Source organism: Pseudophryne corroboree, chromosome 8, assembly GCF_028390025.1.
Source record: "Pseudophryne corroboree isolate aPseCor3 chromosome 8, aPseCor3.hap2, whole genome shotgun sequence".
NCBI classification, from domain to species: Eukaryota; Metazoa; Chordata; class Amphibia; order Anura; family Myobatrachidae; genus Pseudophryne; species Pseudophryne corroboree.
The window spans coordinates 350,037,568-350,061,024 of record NC_086451.1 but is presented as its reverse complement, the minus strand read 5'-3'; the positions used below and the strand labels follow the sequence as shown (position 1 = coordinate 350,061,024).

The 23,457-nt window shown below is 41.8% G+C and overlaps 1 protein-coding gene across 14 annotated transcripts in view; it reads right to left on the bottom strand.

Moving 5' to 3' along the window:
* MBNL3 (muscleblind like splicing regulator 3) overlaps window positions 1-23,457 on the bottom strand; it is a 173,422-nt gene that overhangs the window by 47,870 nt on the left and 102,095 nt on the right. For 11 of the 14 annotated variants that reach the window (XM_063937487.1, XM_063937483.1, XM_063937492.1 and 8 more), the window contains 2 exons: window positions 10,665-10,829; window positions 5,082-5,201 (listed from right to left, as the gene is read on the bottom strand). In XM_063937487.1, coding sequence (XP_063793557.1) covers window positions 5,082-5,201; window positions 10,665-10,829 — 285 coding nt within the window. The remainder of the gene's footprint in view (window positions 1-5,081; window positions 5,202-10,664; window positions 10,830-23,457) is intronic. The other 3 variants (XM_063937490.1, XM_063937491.1, XM_063937493.1) reach the window with 1 other exon arrangement.

The window sequence follows — 23,457 nt, the reverse complement described above, 5'->3', positions numbered from 1 at the left end:
GTAAAATTCAGAAATGAAAAATATTTGTCATTTTATTTTAAAAAATTAAAAGAACAAAGGCTTCCTAAAAGATTGACTTTTTCCCATCTTTATATCTCTATCTTCATATAATGAATGTCATTCTTTCAGGCATTTGATTTCACAATGACTATGATACGAGAACTGGAATACAGACTGGATTCCTTGTAGTTTCCCTATAATTTTCTTCAAATACCAATTGTTTTATCAAAGAATCACCCGGAAAAAAAACAGATGATCATTCTGCTGAATATGATCATTAACACATATAAATGCAACTAAAAACAACACAAAACGTATGATGAAAGGAAGCACTCAAACCATCTCCACATCTCCATAATTCTTTCTTTTTTTTAAACCTGTGATTTTGTGGTCTTTATATTTAGATGATAACTATCACAAATAAGAGGGAATGGGGTGGGGATTAAATGCAGCTATATTTGTATTACATAAGTATAATATGCAGTGGCAAATTTCCCATTAGACATATGTGGCACGTTCCTAGGGGCGGCACTTGTTTGGGGGCGGCACATGGATGCTTATGTTGGTAATGTCAGCCCAAAAAGTACCAGTAACTGCAAAATATTTCCACTGTACTGTATCATATGCCATCTTGAATGGAGCGTCAATGGGTAGGTGCACATACTGACCCTGTAAGCTGTCCTACTTGTATACATATGTATACATAATCAAAAATAATATAATTAGGCACGCGGGGCGCCGTTACTATTGTGCCTAGGGGCATCCTCACCCCTAAATCCACCCATGATAATATGTATTTCTCAAAAGAAAGGCTTACAGAGCGGGAAAAGTACTCAGCAGAACACAAATATCAATCACACAATATCCAATAGCACACGTACTTCAAAACAGATGGTTATGAACTTATCTAAATCCGTACAATTTTAGGACTGTCCAAACACCAATTAGAGCTTCATCATCCTGTGATGCTCTGGTGCGCTTTACTATGAGAGAATAAAACAAATGACCTTATTTGAGACAGTTGGCCCCACTGGACCAGAGCTTATTACTGTCAGTGCTTTCTTTAAGACAAGATACCAAAATTCACCAAGACAATCCCAGACATAAATCCAAATCCTATCCATGCACTATTAAACATGTATGTATGTACTGTATGTATGTATGTATGTATGTATGTATGTATGTATGTATGTGATACGGTCGTTAGGTCGACACACCTTAGGTCGACCACTGAAGGTCGACATGCATTTGGTCGATATGGTCAATAGGTTGATATGGTCATTAGGTCAAAGGTCGACATGAGTTTAAAAAAAAAAATAATAATTTTGGGGATTTTTTCATACTTAACGATCCACGTGGACTACGATTGGAACGGTAACCTGCCCGAAGCATGGCGAGCGAAGCGAGCCATGCGAAGGGACATGGTGCACTAATTGGGGTTCTCCGTCACTTTACGAAGAAAACGACACCAAAAAAGTCAAACCCATGTCGACCTAATGACCATGTCGACCTATTGTCCCTGTCGACCTAATGCATGTCGACCTTCCATGGTTGACCTGATAACTGTCAACCTAAGTTGAGTCGACCCAACGACCCATACCCGTATGTATGTATGTATGTATATATATATATATATATATATGTATGTATATGGAGCGTCTAGTTACCCTTCGTAGAAAGGACCTTTCCCATAAGCCTCTGGGTCCATGTCACTAACCATTTGGAATAGCCTGTGGCGAGCGAAGCGAGCCCGCGAGGGGACAATGGTGCAAAGATGAAACAAAATAACCTCAGGGCGGAAGTTACAGTATCTACTGCCCTCACGTGCTGTCACTTCCTGGTCCTGATCACGAAGGGAACATAGCACAACTATATGTGTGTGTGTGTGTGTGTGTGTGTGTGTGTGTGTGTGTGTGTGTTTGGCACTCCTATGTCAGCAGGGTAACTGTAGCCGGTGCCCCCATAGTAACTGGATAACAGCGTAAAGATGCGGCACTCGCTGCTCTTAATAAATGATCACAGACTCATCACTGTGGTTTAGCAAAACCACAGTGATGATCAAACTACAATCTTTGTCTTTAATCAGGTTTTGTCTATACACTTATAATATTGCCCATGGTAACCGCCATTTGCTTTCTATGTTGTACTAGTTACAAAATGACAACTAGAATGTGATTGGTTGATATGGACACCTTCTATTCTACACATTTACCTGTACAATCTATGGGGGTGATTGAGACTTGATCGCTAGGCTGTTAAAATTGTAGTCCTGCGATCAGATAGTCACCGCCCAAGGGGCTGACATCACACAGCCATCCTGAAAACGCTTGGGAACGCCTGCGTTTTCCCTGACACTCCCAGAAAACGGTCAGTTACCACCCACAAACGGCCTCTTCCTGTCAATCAGCATGCGAATGGCTGCGCGATTAGAAATTTCACACCGGCATGTCGCCCGTTGTTGTTCGCCGACGCGCATGCGCATTGCCGTGCAGTTAATAGCTGACCGCCCGCTGTGCAAAAAAGTACAGTAGTGATCAGGTCTGAATCAGGCCCTATGTTCATAAATGAAATCAATACAATTCACATTTCTTTGCTTTACCTTTGATGTTACTTCAAACAAGTTCATCCCCTGTCTCACGTCTGTGTTCATTTCTATACATTATTCTACAGGTAATTACAATAAAAGACGCGTACTGAGCAGGTAAGTCATATCCTAAATGGCTTCATCTGATGTATATACACTATACAAGTGTCTGACAGTACAGAAAATCTCCTCTCCACTCTCATCGGGTATAAGGAAAATGTAAATCAGTAAATGAATACGTTTCCAGGCAGGCGGGTTTGCCCAGCTAAATAAACAGAGTACGTAGCACTAAACGATCATCGTATATGCACATTACTTACAGCGGGCACAACTGACAAATGCAAACTGCAGCATTATCGGCGCATTTTAAATGAATTGAACAGCTAATTACAGCAACTCTGTGCATGTAACTTATCACTTAGTGACATTATCTTAAATTGGCGCTGCTTTCTGGGAGCCCTCGCTCAGGCTCTGATAAGCTCTGAGTGCAAGGCTTTAAAAATAATAGACAACTTGAAGGCGGTTTGGAGGTTAAGTGGGATCCATGCAAATGATTATTCATGATTTCGTACAGCCGCAGCAGACAAAACAGTCCCATTTATTAGGCAGTAGCTGATGACTGTGCTCCATCTTGCTACATTGCAGTAATGACATCTATCATATTTATGCTCTTATTTGTGTGGGTGGGCATAATCATTATGTGTTTACTGTGAGTAAAAGGCACGATTCTGTGTTCTACATCCAGAATGCTCTTTATAACCTACAACACAATCCCACGTGCAATCCACCAAAAGTCCCAAATGTAGTGAAGGTTGGTTCATTTTAGTACATAATTAGCTTTGATTTCTACGCTCCCGTTACTTTTAAAATGTTTGTCTTTGTCCATATTTATATTATTTTTGATTAATGGTACAGTACCCTCTTTAGAAAAAAAAAAATGTTTTATTTGCATTAACAAGTACACAATTCTAAATCCTATGGACAATACATAAGAAAAATAGACATAGCAATAACCACTGATAATATCACAAACAGAAAAATCAGCATCTTACAATGGACAAAATCGGCTGGCACGGCCGAGTATTACTCAGGTGGAAAGCCTTTTAAATGTTAACAATATAAAAAAAAAAAAAAGAAGAAGAGGTGTGGTAAAATGGATTATTCTATAGTTGTCAAGGTTGACCCCCTATGGCGTCTCTTAATAATGCAGTAAGTGCATTGGATACTTGCAACGTAATTATGAAAAAAAAAAAAAATCACATGCATTTTCCCTTAATAAAGAGCCTCTAATCCATGCAGAATACATAAACAAATTGTTTAAACAAAGTTAATGAGCCTTATGTAATGACGCCCGTGTTCGATAGCTGTGCAGGATGCCGGCCGAACTCAGACGTTTTTCTAAAAGGGCAATCACTTACAAAGCAAAAACATGCCTTGTAAGTGATTGCCCTTTTAAAAAAAACATCTGAGTTCAGCCAGTATCTCGCACGGCCACCGACTTCGGGAGTCAATACATCCAGTTGGTAATAAGTTATACATCCACATGTGCAGAATATGTTTCCTCCTATCAGTGCATGGTAATGTCAGTTTTCTGTGACCTAGCACAGGTAATTGAGGGGATAATGGAATATAACTAAATAGAATACGCATATTATTTTATTTGCGTCCAAAATCATTCTATGTCTCCGTTGCATTTTGTGTTCTTTTTGTTAAAACTCATTTCATACTAGGGCAATTCCACAAACACTGATAGAGATTGGCTTTATTGTGCATGGCATTTAGGACATATCAGAAAGTCTACAAGCTGTATATTACCTATACGGTATTTGCTGATAAAGTATTTGGGGAATAATCTAAAGTTATTCTGATATATTTGTTTTAATTCTAATGTCTTTATTGGAAATTTAACAACATTTTTATTATTATTTTTATATATGGAATAATGCTGCTTTCAAGAAAAAGTTTAGAAAATGTCATTTGTTTATGACTTGAGCATACAACAATGTTTATTTTAGTTAAGCGGTCTATCAAAATTCTAAAGGATTAGATTCCTCTACTTGCCCATTTAATGAAGGGATAACTTGTCAAACCATTTTGAAACTATGGGATGTATTAAGTATGGAGAAGTGATAAAGCAGTGATGAGTGGAAGGTGATAACACACCAGCCAATCATTACAGGTTTGAAAAATGACAGTTAGGAGCTGATTGGCTGGTGCGATATCACCTTTCACTTATCCTTGCTTTATCACTTCTCCAGGCTTAATACATATGCCCCTCTGTATTTCTTAGCAGACTTTTGTCGTGCCATTCTTGAGCAGTTTAATATAATTACATGACTATATCTGGGTGTGGGGCTATGATATGGCGAGTATTAGCACTTATTTCCCTTTTGGCTGGAGTGTGCAGTTTCATTCCATGAAACAATACGAAATGAAGATGTAATGTATTGAGAGATTGTGTCATGGGGTTGTGATTGCATGCTTATCCAATACCTACTTTGTGGTGTGCAAAGGAATGCTGAACTTCAAAAGGTATAGGGGATCCCCCGTCCCAGCAAGCAGGAGATGCGTCCCTCCTATTCCCTAGGACCATGTCTCGGCCGTGCCAGGCCAGATACTTACAAAATAGAAGAATACAAGTTAGATTTAAAAAAAAGTTTTTATTTTTTACACATGTCAACTCATATAACCATTTAGACTGTTTATCACCAAATACTGCTAGAGCATAATGGTGGTCATTCCAAGTTGATCGCTAGCTGCATTCGTTCGCTGTTCAGCGATGAGGCAAAAAAAGTCACTTCTGCGTATGCGGCGCAATGTGCACGCGCGACGTACGATGTAGTTTCACACAAGGTCTAGCAAAACTTTTCAGTCGCACTGCTGGCCGCAGAGTGATTGACATGAAGTGGGCATTTCTGGGTGTCAACTGACCGTTTTCAGGGAGTGTTCGAAAAAACGCAGGCGTGCCAGGAAAAACACAGGCGTGGCTGGGCGAACGCAGGGCGTGTTTGTGACATCAAAACAGGAACTGAACAGTCTGAAGTCATCGCAAGCGCTGAGTAGGTATTGAGCTACTCTAAAACTGTACATAAAAATTGCCGCCGCTCTGCGATCCTTTCGTTCGCACTTCTGCTAAGCTAAAATATACTCCCAGTGGGAGGCGGCATAGCGTTTGCACGGCTGCTAAAAACTGCTAGCGAGCGAACAACTCGGAATGACCAACTATGTCTTCAGTAGCATCCCTTGTGTATCCAATAGATACTTTAAGGATTTGACTTAGAAGTTGCAGAGCCCACAAAAAAACATGATCTGGTTTTATGCAGGCCAACAGCTTGGTGTGTCTATTGTCGGAGACCCTTAGATTAGCCGGATAAAGGAAGGCAATCTTTTTGTTATTAGTAAAATGTGATTTGCAAACTGCAGACATTTTTGGAAACTAGACCATATTTAAGACAGTTGAGAAGCACAGGATCATCCAGACTACTTCTATTCTCCCACTTGCAAATTTCCCTCTGTGCATTATGCTGTTAGGACACAGTATTCTGTAACTAGGTTTATCTCATTGGGGATACGGCCGTTAGGTCGACACAGCTTAGGTTGACAGTCATTAGGTCGACCAATGAATGTCGACATGCATTATGTCGACATGGTAAATAGGCCGACATGACCATTAGGCCAACATGTACTAGGTCAACAGGTCAAAAGGTCGACATGAGTTTTCTAAAAAAAAAAAATTCTTCATTTTTTTTACTTTTTCATACTTGACGATCCACGTGGACTACAATTGGGAACGATAACGTATGCTGAGCGCGGCAAGGCACCTAGCCTGAAGCATGGCGAGCGAAGCGAGCCATGCGAGGGGACACGGTGCACTAATTGGGGTTCCCCGTCACTTTCCGAAAAAAAAACTACACCAAAAAAAGTCCAAAAGCCCATGTCTACCTTTTCACCTAGTACATGTCGACCTAATGACCATGTCGACCTATTGCCCCTGTCGACCTAATGACTGTCGACCTAAGTTGAGTTGACCCAACGACCCGTACCCTCTCATTGTTATCTAATTCTGGGCCGCTTCATGTTTTAATAATTTCAGTGTATTTCATTTTGAAAGTTTCATAGGCTTGTGGCCTTAAATGACTCAAGGAGGCCAACAAAGCAAACATTTTTGTGATGATTTTCTAGATCGCCAACTAGTTTAGCTGGACAGTTTCTGGTCTGACCCTGAAATTCAGAGTCTTCTACAGGCAGTGGACAAAAAAATAGAAACATTTGAGTTAAAGTCACTGAATAGGGTGCTGCCAGTCTGTGCTCAGGCATTGAGTCTACAAAAGTCTGTAATTGAGCTGGAGGGGTGCAGGAGAATTCTTCTTCAAGAAAGTCACTTACATCTGGCATTACTCCAGAATATCCCATAAATGGTCAATTGGGTTTATACTGTATGTGGTGACTGAGTAGACTAAGACATGGAAAACATCAGTATCATGCTCATCAAACGACATGTGCTCTATGCATTGTTCATTATCGTCTTGGAAGATACCACTCTCGGCAGGAAAGATATTCAGCATCATGGGTGCTAGAGGATCACTCAATATCATCGTAGCTGTTAAAGGAATCAGTGCACCCAAACCGTGCCACGAAAATGCAAACACAACTCCACAAAAACACCTCAACACTACTATGTTGAAAACAAAGGCAGTAGAGTTGTTTGAGTTGGTGCCACAACGTGCACTTGTACATATATCAAGAACACAGAGGGATAATACATCTGATCATATAAAATTCCTGTCTGATTGTCCAATGGCTATGCTCTTTGCACCATTAAGCTGACATAAGTGCATTGCTTAGTATGACCAGTGGTTTTTATAATGCAACCAGGCTATAATATTCTGCTCTGTGACGTTCTTGTCAGACAAATTCTTGGTGAAACTGGCTGGGCGTGCAAGAGGTTGAAATGTGTAGTCAATTGATCTGCAATTGCTTGCGTGTTTTGCACTAGAATTAATGCATGAATATCAAGAACCTGGAGTGTGCTGTGCACTGCTACCCACTGTTGTCCTTTGCCAATGTTTATAATTCAGAGTTCCATGCCAACATCTCCTTAGACACCGTTCTTTATGAAACATTATCAAACTGAGCTATCTTGGTCCCCGATGCTAGTGCTAAATATGCCTTGCAATCAGTCCTCTTTACCAAGGTCTTGTTTTGCAGTCATGCCAGCCATTATTACAGGCAATATGGGCAGCCCAAGCTGTTCTATACATGAGCCTGAAAGAGAGGGAAAGTAGCTAACCAGTACATGACCTGCACCTGTATGGAAGCACTTGCTTTCAATGTGCTTTAGTTTACCAAAGTGTTTCCATTTTGTTTGTTCACTACTTGTAGCTTTAGGATCAGTGTTTTGTTTATACACATCAGTTCATCAGCGTTTTCCTGTGATCTTTAAGGGACCATGAGGGCAATCGGGTGCTCTGATAATGGCTTATGGTTTACCCATTTTACAATAAATAATCTCCGCTAAGATCCACTTCAACATAAGCTGCTGTCAGCTGCTTGCACTGTGCATTTATCTGCCGCTGACAGTAGGAAGATTCTGTTCGCAGCTTCACAACTAAATCTGCCCCAAGTATTTTTCTGTAGATCTTTTCCTTCTACCAAATTCTTAAAGCTTATGAAATAAGAAGACATTATTTATTGTGCATCACTCCAGCATTAACCCATAATACAGTACAGTGTCGGACTGAGGCATGAAGGGCCCACTGGGGGAACGGAGTGGTACGGCTCATTCTTAGAGGTGTGGCCAGCCACCAAATTGGTTTGCCTAACCATCAGAAAGTGCATGCGCTGGGCCCCTTGATAAATATGTATACAGTAAATGCTGCTAGTGCATGCATGATAATGTACCAGTGTAATAACAGCAATGCACTGTAGAGAATACACCATAGTCCTGTTCAGTATATAACATATTTATAATGTACAGTTTAAGAGCACAGTCTGGAACCTTATTCCTAGAGGAGGAGGTGGGCTCAGGGCAGTGGGGCCCACCGGTGGTTTCCCCTGTGGCCCAGTCCAATCCTGATACAGTATTACTTTTCTAACAACAGGGCCACATTGTGAATTAGATACAGTACATATACAGTGAATTAGATACTGTTCAGTATAACACATTGGAGTGACCTTTTCTTAAGCAAAATAGTGTTTGTTGGAACAGGGCGATGGGGTGTCTCTGTTCCCATATCTGGTGTATGTAATCCATAGTAGTAATAAGTGTTCAACGTGTAGAACACCCAATGAGTCTGATAAAGCTCTGTAGCCTTTTACCAGCTAGAATTATTAACAAATGAATCCTGTGTTGACAGGTGCTGACTAGTGGGCCTGTATGCTATCCAAACACCTTCCCCAACTGTTAATAGTTCTCCATAAGCGTTGTACAACTTAGGGAGGTATTACACAATTATCCACAATTACTGATATTCAAGGTTCCCTCAAAATAACAAATCCCTGAATTTTCCAGGCTGTTCTGCACGTCTAATCGTATAACAGTGGAGCTGTATATTCATTATGTACAGTAAATCACCTGGATAGTTTTACAGTTTAATTATGGCTCAGAACTTAAATTAATTAGCTAAGGACACTGATGCTTCATCATCACATCACATATACCCAACGACGGTAGCTCGGAGTCTTGCCCATGATGTTATGAGCTGCAGTGATGGCTATTTGCGGTATGTGGGAGGAATGCCCCTAGTTAAACATGGAAACAGAGACTACAGAAAAAAAAAGTTTAATAAATCTAACCAAAGCACATGGGGGAGGGGTTTGGGGTGTTAGACTTTAAGTCCGGTGTGTTCACCAAACTGACGAAAAAAACGAAGCAAATGTAATCAGCTTTTTCCGCACAGTCAGTACACCCCTTTAGTAAATACTTAGCGGAGGTGCAGATAAGACTAAAGCATAACCTTTGGATTTTTTCCAGTATATGCTTGTAGGAATACAGGGAGATCTTACACAAAGTGCCCAAACAGCCTAGAAACTGTATAAAAGCCTGTAGATCTGCCCATATTAAAGTATGAGGAATGCTTGGGACAAGATGGACATTTATCATTGCCTGAGTTGGCGAAAAACAAGACACACTGCAGCAACCACTGCCTAAAGGAGAAAATACCAGCATGCAGCAGAAATAGAAGGGTTACACAGGGGAACTGAGGCAGACAGAGGTGAAGGGTTGAGAATGCAAAATAATATTGGCAGGGACATTCACTACTGAAATGCAGAGGTCTCGCAAATAAGCAAGTACGACACTTCCAGTTTGAAGTTACTCATTATGGCTATTATGTTATTCATATTGGCTATTCTGGAATAATAATAAGAATACGTACGTATCTGTGAAGTAATAATTAACAATTAAACCAACTAAATAAATCTGCAAAATGTTAGCAATAACAGAAAAGCAGCACTGGAATAATAGCTAGAATACAATGAACACGTTAACAAGTCAAAACAGGTGTACAAGGAATAAAACCTAGGGCAGTGGTTCTCAAAACTGTGTGCTGTGGTACCCTGAGGTGCCACGAGACACTTGTTGGGGTGCCTCGGGTTGGTGGTCCAGGACCAATTCAAATTATTTATGGTCTATGTAATAGGCAAAACCAGTGCTGGTGGCTGCCAATCATAAAATATGTGGACAAACAGAAGGGAATCCTGTCCCTCACCACATAATTGACCCTAAGGATGACATATAAACACAATTTACTTAATTTAATATTTCTTTCTAGATTTCTCATTAAGAAACTTCTGGCCTAGGGGTCCCGTGAAAAAAATTCTGATACTCTAGGATGCCGTGATTTAAAAAAGTTTGAGAACCACTGACCTAGGGTATAGAATTATTATATATGAATAATGGTTGATCAAGATGTGCACTGCTGTGTTAATGATTTGCCAACTCTCCCCACAAAAAAGCGATTTTTGGCAGTTCCTCCTAATTTGCGTCGTGCAGTGTAGTAAGATAAGTTTCCTTTCCTACTATTTCTAATGACTATAGTTCTATTAAAAGGTAAATATGCTGCATAGACAAGTTACTCACAATTGGCTGTAGCTGAGTGCCGGGGAGCATGAACTGCATCTGCTGTGCGAGCATAGCAGCCGCGGTCTTCTGCTGTATAAGGTTATTCCGTCCATTGATTTCTAGCTGAGTTTTTAAGTGCGGAGGAGGGTGCAGATATTTACAGTTTTCTCTCGTACACCGACCCTGAGGAATGACATGGGGAAAGTGCAGTTAGCTCAAAATATGTACGTGATAAGATTAACAAGGTCATAAAACTACTATAGGGATATTAAACAAACTACCCTAGTAAATAAACTACCCTTCAAATATACAGATGTGACCACGGAATAGGCACAAGTTTCACCACGAGATCTAGATTTCATAATGTCCTTGGAGGGTGTACCAGCAGCATATGGCAATTACACAGTACGTGTACAGTTTCTTGCTTAAAAAGGAAGGATCTGTTGTTATTCTGTATATACCCTGGCTGTAGTTTAATAATTGTGTTATATATTTGTTCACAAATTACATACCATATATATATATATAGAGAGAGAGAGAGAGAGAGAGAGAGAGAGAGAGAGAAAGTAGACATACAGTACAATTGCAAACCTACAGAAAGTAACATACTCATACTGCTTATTGTAATCATTCTAATAGGCAAAATCCAATAACTCACTGGTTTATTGACTAACTTACTGAGGCACATACAACAAAAATAAATTATTACAGCAGCAGATTTTAAGCATCCTAAGCAGGTCCAGATGTGTGGGAAAAATCACCTTACCTAACTTTAATCTTTTGTCTTCCCTAAGGCATAGTAATTGATCCCATTAACTAGTGATCGCCCATATTACATTATTTATTCACTTGTTGGGCTGTGTTACGGCAGAGGCAGATTATGAGAAAATTATAACGTTTATCAGATGAAGATTTACATGCTGAAAGAAGAGCAAGGGTATTATGTAAAAGCCTGCGATGTGCAAGCTGTTTGGGAATTTCTGAGAGTCTGCCCGTTTTTTTTGCCTGGCTTTGCCTTGGGAATTATTTCAGATTTCCAAATATAGACAAACCCGCAGAAATTCCCAAACCACGTGCACATCGCAGGCTATTATATATTGCCCAAACGGTGGGATGACCAGGGCTCCAGCCATGTGTCCTCCAGCTATGTGGGAAGAGGGGGAGAGAGACAGACAATGAAAGAGTGAGGGAGAGAGCAATACGGGAGGGAGAAAATGGGGAGATGGGATAAGAGAAGTGGAGAGATAGAGAGATGGGGGTAAGATGGGGAGAGTTAAAAAAAAGTCTGGCAATGGCAGGCATGATAGCTGGTAAACTACTGGAGATTTGGATAGCGTAATGGGCCCTACACACTGGCAGATCCGCCGCCGAGCTGCCCGAGCGGGGGTCCGCGCATCGTTAATCGTTGGTGCCTAGACACTGCATGATATGAACGAGTTCTCATTCATTGATGAACGAGAACGTTCATATCGTGCATTTTATCTGCCAGTGTGTAGGGCCCTTAACACACTTTCTTTGGAGTAGTACTCATGTATAACCTACTGTTCATGGCATTGTGTGTCATTTAATTGTGTTAGGCTATAACACTAATATATATCATCGCTTTATAAATAAAGGATATATCCTAATAAGTAAACAACAAAAAACCATGCATTTTAATAGCTATCGGAAGGGGTGAAAAACAAAATAGGGGTTGGAGGAAATGTATAAATGCAAACAAGTGATCTGGTGGGAAGTGGAGATGAAAAGAGGTGGAGAGAATCTATAATGACTAAAAGTGATGCGTGCTGAGTGGGTGATTACAAGAAAAAGTGGAGGTGATTTTCAGTTTGGTTAAGCAAAAGAGAGATTGGTTGGCAAAGATGATAATGACATGATAAGTACATTGAGGGTATATCGAGAGATCGCTCTGGAGGGAGTTTGGAAATGGAAAACTTTCAAGCGTAAAAAAAACAGGTGTAGAACATTATATAGCCACAAACTGATGGGAACAATAGTGGTACCAAGGGTAAAGGCGGTGTCTTAGCATTATGGCAATTCTACATAGGTCAAAAGAAAACTAACAATAAGATTTATAAAAACATGAATCACAAATAATGGGTTATAAAAAATCAAAAACAAAGTAAGGGACTAAAATGTACAAATAAATTGTGGACAGGACAATGGACAAGAGGCGGCACTCACGAGAAAAGAAGGGTTACAGGTACCTCTGTTACTTATACACACACACACATACCTCCCAACATGACCCTCTCCAGGAGGGACACAATGCTCTGCTCCTGGACTTCCCTCTTAATTTATGATTGCCATCACCTGTGCCGAAACACCTTTCTTATCCATTAACCTGTTCAACACAGGTGCCGGCAATCATACCTTAAGAGAAAAGTCCAGAAGCAGAGCATTGTGTCCCTCCTGGAGAGGGTCATGTTGGGAGGTATGCACACATTATGTGGCAAAGTTTAACCTATACATTGAGAAATAATATAAATAACTCACTTTAATAAAGTTCTAACACTTGATCACTAAATTAGAATCGTAACAAAGCAAAGTAAGAAAGGCCTATATAACAAAGTACTGTAACTCTTATGATTAAAAGGCTGATCTGGTTTTGTTGAGCACCTCTGATCTGATGGTCTTCAGTCTGAAAATCCTCCCTTTGATACAAGGTTTTAAATGTGTCCTTTTACACTACATAATTGATGCTAGGATGGTTGTAACAGGGATTACATGGTGTTTGGTAATTACAGGTTTAAATAAACTATGTCACACTTAATTTGGTAAAATGTAATGTTTATTGCTTTGAAAACTCTTTTTGAGAAATCCTTTATCTCCTTTTAGTCCTAAACAAACTAAACACAGATGCACGTGATCAAATAAACCACATATGTAGTATAGCAGTTCATTAATGAACTTATACAGCTAAATGTAATAGCCTCCCAGTTCTGAAGCTGTGAGAATTTTGTGCGAGTATGACCGTTTTTATAAAGCAGCAATCATTTACACGGCAAAACCAACCTGGTTTTGCCTTGTAAAGGATTGCTGCTTTAAAAAAAAAAAACGGTCAGATTCGCACAAAGGGGGTCATTCCGAGTTGATCGCTCGCTAGCTGTTTTTAGCAGCCGTGCAAATGCTATGCCGCCTCCCACTGGGAGTGTATTTTAGCTTAGCACAAGTGCAAACGAAAGGATCGCACAGCGGCTACAAAATAATTTTGTGCAGTTTCAGAGTAGCTTCAGACCTACTCAGCGCTTGCGATGACTTCAGACTGTTCAGTTCTTGTTTTGACGTCACGAATACGCCCTGCGTTCGCCCAGCCACGCCTGTGTTTTTCCTGGCACGCCTGCGTTTTTCTGAACACTACCTGAAAACGGTCAGTTGACACCCAGAAACTCCCTCTTCCTGTCAATCACTCTGCGGCCACCAGTGCGACTGAAAAGCTTCGCTAGACCTTGTGTGAAACTACATAGTTCGTTGTGAAAGTACATCGCGCGTGCGCATTGCGCCGTATACGCATGCGCAGAAGTGCCTATTTTTTTGCATCATCGCTGCGCAGCGAACATTTTCAGTTAGCGATCAACTCGGAATGACCCCCAAAATCCCGCACCTTCAGAACTCAAAGGCTATTACATTTGGCAGATGGTGTATGATTCTAGTATACCTGTATATACCTATGGATCTAAGTATGTTACACTTGTATTATGGGCCAGATTCAGACCTGATCTCTGCTGTGCTTTTTCACACAGTGGGCTATTATCGATAGACTGCGCATGCGTATGCACCGCAATGCACACGCGCGTCGGCAAACAACAGGCATCGACGAGCGGCGTCAGGCTGGTGCGAAAATTTAAATTGCACAGCCATTCGCATGCTGATTGACAGGAGGAAGCCATTTGTGAGTGGTAACTGACCGTTTCTGGGAGTGTCAGAGAAAACGCAGGCGTTCCCAAGCATTTTCAGTGAGAGTGTCTGACGTCAGCTTCGGACCCGATCAGCCTGTTCTCATCGCACTGTAGGAGTAAGTCCTGGGCTGCGCACAGACTGCACACACAGTGGTAACATCATTAGATGGATGAGCGTGGTGCGAACGGATTTGCAACTGTCTGCTGACTGAGGTATATTTGTAGCACGGTGTACACATGCGATCTCACACTTGCACGGGCAAATATACACTCCCCTTGGGTGGCGACTATCTGAACGCAGGACAACAAATTTAGCAGCCCAGCGATCAGGCCTGAATCACCCTCTGTGTCTGCTCTATGCTGCCTATTACTGGTGTTCTAGATGCACAGTTGTGAGCCAGAACAACATAAATGACACACAAGACCCATACTGGTAGGCATAACTTATATACCCATTGCCCCTTCCAACGCCTGCATGCAAGTTCCCCAACATAATTCAATTTGGTCATTTGTATGTAGCAGTGAGTGTGTACCAAAGCCGTGTGACATCAATGTATAAATCACACATCACAACTTTACCTCTAGCTTGTAACACATTTCAGTTAGAAATTCAGTGCCGCATTACCATACACTCTGGTACATAACCTTTGGTGCTGGCGCGGTTGAAGCTGCTGAAGTTCTATTGAAGGCATGACATAATACCTTGCTTATAGTTTGACATACAGTATTTTTTTCACCATACAATATTTGTGCATACGTCACATGCACAATGCTGCCTGATGCCGGTACTGATGCTGTTCCATGGATGCATCAGCTATCATAGAGTGACCATCCCAGCCATCCTGCTGGAGAAGTTCTGGTGTGCAGGTCACATAGCAGGAGACAGATGAACAAACGTGGAAGGAAACCATGATGCTTGGTGGAATCTTGCTTGGAGAAGCAGAAGCTTCTGTAATTTGTTTTTAAAAACATAACACACAAGGGCGTAACTAAGAGTGTTGTAGTCTGACGGTGTATTGTATAGGCGCCCGCTACTATTAATAGGCCCACGGCCAGTGGCTACATAATGCATCAAATTGGCTCAATAGTATGCCGACTCACCGTGGACCATGACAGAAAGGATGCATTCTGGCCAGAGGAGGAGGACGTGGAGTATGGGAATGGTAGGGAGGCCTCCATTCATCTCTCCCAGACTCATCCTCTCTGTCTCCTGAGTGGCTGGGACTGGCTGGATGCCGAAGTGGAGGAGGTGCTGCCTGGATGACAACATGATCTCGGCAGTTCGGTTAGGAGGAATCGCCCTGCCCCTGTCTGTAGTTCCTGTGCCCTTCTCCCAGACTGAGCCAGCCACGCTGCTCTGCTGTGGGCCCAGACCCCGGACACAAAAGACACACAGTGACCCACTATCTCCCTGTCACCTACTGTCTCTCCCTGTCACCCACTACCTATTCCCATAACCCTCTGCCTCTCTCTATCACACACTGCCTCTCTATGTCACTCCATGCTATGAAGAGAGCATTGATTAAGTGAGGACATTCACGGCATACTTAGGCTGTTGGGTTACTAACACTGCAGTATAAGAGACTAAGTGGTGAAAGAGAGAAGTCCCATTGATGATAAAGATACCATTATTGGAACAAACCAAGGGGGATTTATTGTAAGTGTCATTTCCATTTGCAATATGAAGCGCACCAAAAAACCCTTGGGAGATTGACAGCAAAGTACCATACATATTCATATACAGATTACTGTTGAACAAAAGTTATTTATTGTATGTTATGTACAAATCCAGCGCTGAGCTTACCACTGTGTAAATATATGTCACCCACCGTCTCTCCCTGTAACCCACTGCCTATTCCCATCACCCATTGCCTCCCCAGTCAGCCACTGCATCCCCCCCCCCCGTCTCCCTCTGTCTCTCCCTGCCACCTTCTACCTTTTTTCATCACCCACTGCCTCTTCAGTCACCCACTTCCTCCGTGTCACGCTCTGTCTCTCCATGTCACCCTCTGCCTCTCCCCATCACTCACTGTCTCTACCTGTTTTCGCAAGTTCCGCCACTAATGCAATCTGTAGATGTCCTCTTACTTGTGGAAATGGAGGAAAGCAGGGAAAGGCATTCTCCACCTGCTTCCTCCACTGCTCGGCTGGCTCCCCCACACTCCCTTGCCAGCTTGCACTTCTTTTCTATCCCCAGCCATTTCTCTGATCAGCATACAGTAGGTATGACGTCACTCGTTTGGTAACTTGCAATGCTGGTGAAGAGGAATGTGTCTATTATGTAAAATGGCAATAGTACCTTTTTTTTGGTAGTGGTTGAGAAATAGTGTTTGCTGATTGGGATGCTGAGGATACCTAATGGGAGAATAACATTAATTTAAACTGATAAGCCTGGTTGGTTGCATCCTTCTGGAGGTGGTTACATATGATGAAGGTATGGTGGTGAAGGTGGATTTTTCAATGGGTCCTGCATGGTATGAGTAAGGGTTATTATTTGGGGATCATTGTATCATCACTTCCTTTCCGTACTGTGGAGGAACCCCTCTTTTCTGTTGGCGACCCTGCTCCTTCTACAGTCTGTGACTTTTCACTGGCATCCATACCACTCCCCCATCGCTTGAAGACACTGTCCCTGTCACATGCAGCTGTGTTCTTATTTATAGGGACTCATCTCCTGAGGCTGATACTATAAACATTTTCATTATATGGTTGGCTGTCAGTTGCTGTATCCATGTTTCAAGCCTTCTAAAAAGTGGAGAAGTGGACAAGTAGAGCAGTTGACCAAAGCAATCAGCTACTAACTATCATATAGAATGTATGTGATAAATGCTAGCTAGAAGCTGATTGGTTTATGGGCAACTTCTTCACTTGTCAACTTCTCTACTCCTTAGAAGGTTTGACACATTTCTTCCAAAGACTGTACACAGGGCCTAATTCGGCAATTCATGAGAGAATTTGCAAATCAAGCGATTATTGAACTGCGCAAGTGCGAGGGGTAATAACGACAGAAAATGCGTACAGATTGTAAACGCAATGTGGTTACCTTTTGACTGACAGGAAGCCAGCATTTCTGGGCGGAAACCTTGCAATTTCTGGGTGTGCCCGGCGTGCCCAGGCGTTTTGGCATTTCTGGGTGTGCAGATGTGCCCAGGCGTTTTCTGGGGAGGGTCTCTGACATCAGCGCAGACCACTTCCAGCCTGTCTCAGTTGCAGATTAATTGCAGCCACAGACCAACTGTACTTACATTTACTCACACAGCAAAAGATCTTCAATGTTCTGGAAATTGCGTATGCATCTGTGAGTGATAGCATTTGCAAACTGGCACGGGGCGTTTTTTCTTCTTGTTGGGGCGGCGCCTTTCTACTCACAGACAACTGCAATTTCTCAGACTAGCTATCCTTGCTGAATTGGACCCACAAAATAATGTTCAGATCCTAGTAAAACACCTTCTACTTTCATGCACCTATATATATTATACGCGTGTCTGAGTTTGGGAAACCAGCAGGTGGCGTCACTGTTCTGGGGACATTGGATATAAGACGCCAGTAGTAAAATTAAATAATGTAATCCTAACAAAACACACATCTATACAAATACAAAAACGTGGCTGGAGGAAAGAATACACTTTCCATCATTCTTATTCTACGCTCAGGTCTGTTACTGCTATGTAAGAATAACCACTTGGGGGAAATAAACATTTCTCCTGAATACAAAAAGCTACATGATAATACACAGATGAGAGAACAGGTCTACTTCATTAAAACTCTGTAACAAAAGCTTTTTCCTATTGCTAAGTCTCCAAATGTAAATACTGTAAGTGTATTAAATAGCAGGATCCAGACTGGCATTAATTTAATAATGCATAAATGTGTTATCATCATTATTTTACACTGTGACACTAAGACAGGGGAAACATGAAATGACAGGCTTCCTACAGTCAATATACGCTACTTAATTATAGGCTGTGCTAGTTTTATGTTCCAGAAATGAAAGGTTTCTCAATGAATGCCACAAAATACAGCTTTCAACTTGTCTGCCCCTCCCTAGCACCGGGTTTTGGCTGTCTCTTTTCTTGCTGCCTAAGCTGTTGAGTTGAATGCAATAATTGGTTGGCATCTGATGTTGGCCTGGATGGAGAATTCAGCACTTGGGCACACAATGGCACTTCTGTGTTATATGTCAGTGTCCGGAAAAAGCAATGAGAGGAACAATTGTGTAACCCTGAGATGTCCAAAATCTTCTACTTTATACTACTTTGGTGATACAATGTAAACTCATCACCATCCATTAATAAGAGAATAAAATCACCAAAAAAAGGTTCAACAGTTATTTGAGGTGTACTACTGGATCAGGAAAGTAGGCAGCCTAGATAAAACTTATACCCCTTTCACACAGAAACTGAAATTGCCAAGTGACGCAGTTCTACCCGGTAATTTAATGAAAAACACGTGTCCTTTTTCTGTGTGAAAGGGTCAACCGGGGTTGAAATTCCCGGGATTTCGACCCTGGAATTTCGACCAGGGTTGGAGACCTGGGAATTTCGACCTAGGTTGACCCTTTCTCACAGACAAAATACCTGTGTTGATCTGCAGATTACCAGGTCAAAATTCTCAACCCGGTAATTTGCTTGTCTATGTGAAGGGGAGGGGTCAGACAGAGCCCGGCAAAACGACCCGGTAATTTCCGGGTTTTCTGTCTGAAAGTGGTATTAGGCTCAGGCTTCTGTACACTGCCTATTCAATCCCTCCCTAGCCATAACGAAACGCATTTCTAAACAGCATTTAAAAACATATCAATTTATAATTTGCGAGTGAAATTGATATATTTCAAACACTTTTATTATGAGTAGTCATGTCATACCAACCAGCTTATATTCAAACTTATACATACTGTAATGTAAGAAATAATTTACCATTACTGTTAAATAAAAGAATAAGGCTTGTCCACGCTGTTGAAAATTGTCATTGCAAGCTATTTGCTTGGTATCTTCCCTTTTTGACACAAAGGGGGGAATGTAATAGGGTAATAGGGCGTGAGAATCAAGAAGGGAAAGATTTTTTCCTTTTTATTTTATTTTTTTTAAAGTGGTGATCATTTACATTGCAAAACCAGGTTGATTTTGCAATGTACATGATTGCCACTTTAAAAAAAAAAAAAAAAAACAGGAGAACTCCCACAAAAGCTCTCACTTCCTGATTCTTACACCCTATTACAGAGGTCCTTACACTGTGTGCCGTGGCACCCTGGGGTGCCATGGGACACTTGTAGGGGTGACTCAGATTGGTGCTCCAGGACCAATTTAAACTATTGTCAATATAATAGGCAAAACTAGTGCTGGTGGCTGACAATAATAAAATATGTAGACAAACAGAAGCAGATCTTGTTCCTCACCACATAAGTGAACCTTGATGACATACAGTATAAACATCATTTACTTAATTTAATATTTTTTTCTACATTTCTCAATAAGAAACTTTTGGCCTAGGGATGACGTGAAATAATTCTGATACTCTAGTCTAGGGCGCAGTGATTCAAAAAAGTTTGGTAACCACTGCCCTATTACATTCCCCCCAACTGTCTATAAAATAGCTGACAAGCACTGAGAATATCAGCAACAGTCGACTGCTGAACATAAACATCTCCATACATATCTCAAGTCAGGTGTGTGACTAGGACAACAAAAAATAGTTTTCCCAAATCAACAACAGAACACAACGGCGAGAGCACAACAGGGAAGAGCATTGCATTGTGTAATGTCATCTCACAATTTATCATCAAGAGTTGTACAGATTCCTCCATTGTAGCATACAACCATACACCCTGCACCCTTGTTCTTCAATACTTACCTCTCTGGAATCCCGCATCGGCAGTGCCTCACAAATCATCATATAAATGGTGTAGCGGGCATTTTTTTTGTCGATTTGGCATGTGCAATAGTAAGACCACTGGGAAAATGCCTGCTGTGCCATTTTCTTGAAGACTCTGGCACAGGGCCAGAGTCTACTAGCTTGTGCCTCTGGCTAGGGAGTCCAGACAGAGGCTGCTCATGTGCCCCTTCTCTCTTAGGGCTGATTCAGGCCTGATTGCTGCTGTGCGTTTTCGCAACAGCGGGCGATTATTGATAAACTGTGCATGCATATTCCCCCGTAATGCGCACGCGCATCGCCAAACAACAACAGGCATTGCCAAACAACGACAGGCTGGTGTGAAAATTTTGATTGCACAGGCATTTGCAAGGTGATTGACAGGAAGAGGCCATTTGTGAGTGATAACTGACCGTTTACTGGGTGTGTCCGGAAAAACGCAGGCGTACCCAAGCGTTTTCGGGGAGGGTGTGTGATGTCAACTCCGGACCCGATCAGCCTGTTCTCATCGCACTGTAGGAGTAAGTCCTGGGCTGCGCACAGATTGCAAACAGTGGTAAAATCATTCGATGGTGAGTGTGGTGCGAACAGATCTGCAGCTGTCCGCTGACTGAGGGACATTTGTAGCGCAGCGTACATATGCAAATGCACACGCAAATTTACACTCCCCTTGAGCGGCGACTATCTGAACACAGGACAACAAAATTAGCAGAAGAGTGATCAGGTCTGAATCACCCCCTTAGTACGCTCCTGCAAACCAACACAACGCTGAGAATAAGTGACTATTCTCTATTTGGTATGTCGGCTCTTTAACTGTCCTATGCCTGAAGTTTCAGGCTGCCCCTTCCTATATTTCTGTATGTTAAGCTCTAGGCTTTGCGGCCTGCACCTTGTCTAAAAGTAAAATGAACTAAACAGCTGCATTTTTCAAGGTTTGTACATGATGTTGGAGCAGATGGCCTGCTTACACTGCAAGTTATAATTAGATAGACTATTAGTGCTAATAAGGTCATACGGAGTTTAATATATATGCTCGCTGTCTGCAAGGGATAAAGGCAAAGAAAATATTTCTGGATGATAAATGTCAAGGAAAAACATGCATGGCCCCCGGAAACACTGATGTAATGTGAAGTAAACTATTATCCCAGTTGAAACTTAAAGAAATATGGCAACTGTTGTATGATGCTCCGCACTACAGCACAACTACCCTCCCTGCACTACACCACAGCTCCCCTCTCTGCACTACAGCACAGCTCCCCCCTCTGCAATGCAGTACAGCTCTTCTCTCTGCTCTGCAATGCAGCACAGCTCTTCTCTTTGCTCTGCAATGCAGCACAGCTCTTCTCTCTGCACTACACCTCAGCTCTGCTCACCACACAGCTCCCCTCACCGCACTGCAGCACAGCTCCCCGTACCGCACTACACCACAGCTCCCCTCATACAACAGCTCACCTTCACAGTCACCCTTGGCAGTTGGGACAGCCCTACTCCTCGCGGCATTCTGAATTCGGCGCAGGCCATGAGACCAAAAACAAACACGACTCCCATACCAGCCACTAATCAGGAGCATCCGCCAGCTGCCAATCCACGACCCATGATTGACTCACGGCTGGAGCCAAATTCAAAATGCCACCAGCTTCCCCTGATTCGCATGCCATAATTGTCTCATGACTGGCACCAAATTAAAACGTCACATTTAACTAGCATTGGGAACAGTCATACTGTCACTGTCCCAGCGCTGGCCGCCGAAGTGAAGTGCTGGTATGCCATACCAGTTCATTTCATACCAGCACACTTCAAGCACTGAATAGAAGAAAATAACAATAGCATACGTAAAAGCACCAGGGTAAAATTTAGAACAATAAGTTGTCTGCAAAAGTCATACTTCATTTATTAGGGTCCATCTGTGTAAAATTCAAGTTTTAATTGAGTTACAAATAATTTACACCTATCTTTGAAAGACACCCCAGGTTAGTGCATTTGCTAATATGAACTTCATCATGAATATTAAAGAACATTCAAAGTATATCTAAGAAAAAAAGTTATAGAAAAGCATAAATCAGAGGAATTAAAGTATATATTGTAGACGGGATCAGTATGCGATCCCGTGCCGCAAAATGCCGTCAGGGAAGACAAGAGCAATAGAGGCCCCATGCGGGGGAATCACCTACCTCGCCTCTATTCCAGCGGCTGTATGGTGACACTGTCGGGATCCCAGCATCAGTATTAAGACTGCCAGGATCCCGATGAGCGGTATGCTAACTGCATACCATATAGACTTAAGATTTAATAGCCCTCAGCCTCTAGTTATGAAGAAGTGGAGAGAATATGGCACAATTGTAAATGTCTAGAACAGGTCACAAACTAATCAGTTGTCCAAAATGAACAGTTGATTTAAGGTTTTTATTTTTAGAACCTATCGCACAGTCTCCATTGCAGAGATTAGAGACAATGTCCATGGGGAAAAAGCCTTGCAGCTTCATATATATCCAGTTTATGGGAGGGTGGCAAAAAACACCCCAGTTGAAGGGGGTGGGAGTTGGGGTGTTTGAAACACTCAGATACGGAGGAAATAAAGGATGGAGATACGGGCGGACACCCAGATATGGACGGAGATAAAGTACCAGCCAATCACCTCTTAACAGTTAGGAGCGGACTGGCTGGTACTTTATCTATGACCACTTTACCTCCATCTAAGGCTTAGTTAATAGACCCCTCAGTCTCCTGAGACCAAAGGGTAGAGTTAAAATACTTTCTAAACATGACAAATGAAGTTTTTCTCAGATTCTAGCTAGAATTTCTCTATTGCATTCTAGAAAATGATGAAGGAATCTGATTAGTTGCTATGGGCAACACCACCATAGCAGCTAATAATATCATTTTAGAAGCTTTAGCAAATCTACCCCCAAACCTGAACATTTTGGCCTCAATATTAGTACTGTGCATATTCTGAAAACATTGTTTGGATGTTCTCTGCTTCAGTGTCTGAAAAACTTGACCAACAAAAAGTAAAGAAACAAAAAAGTAAAATGGATGTAGGAAAGAAG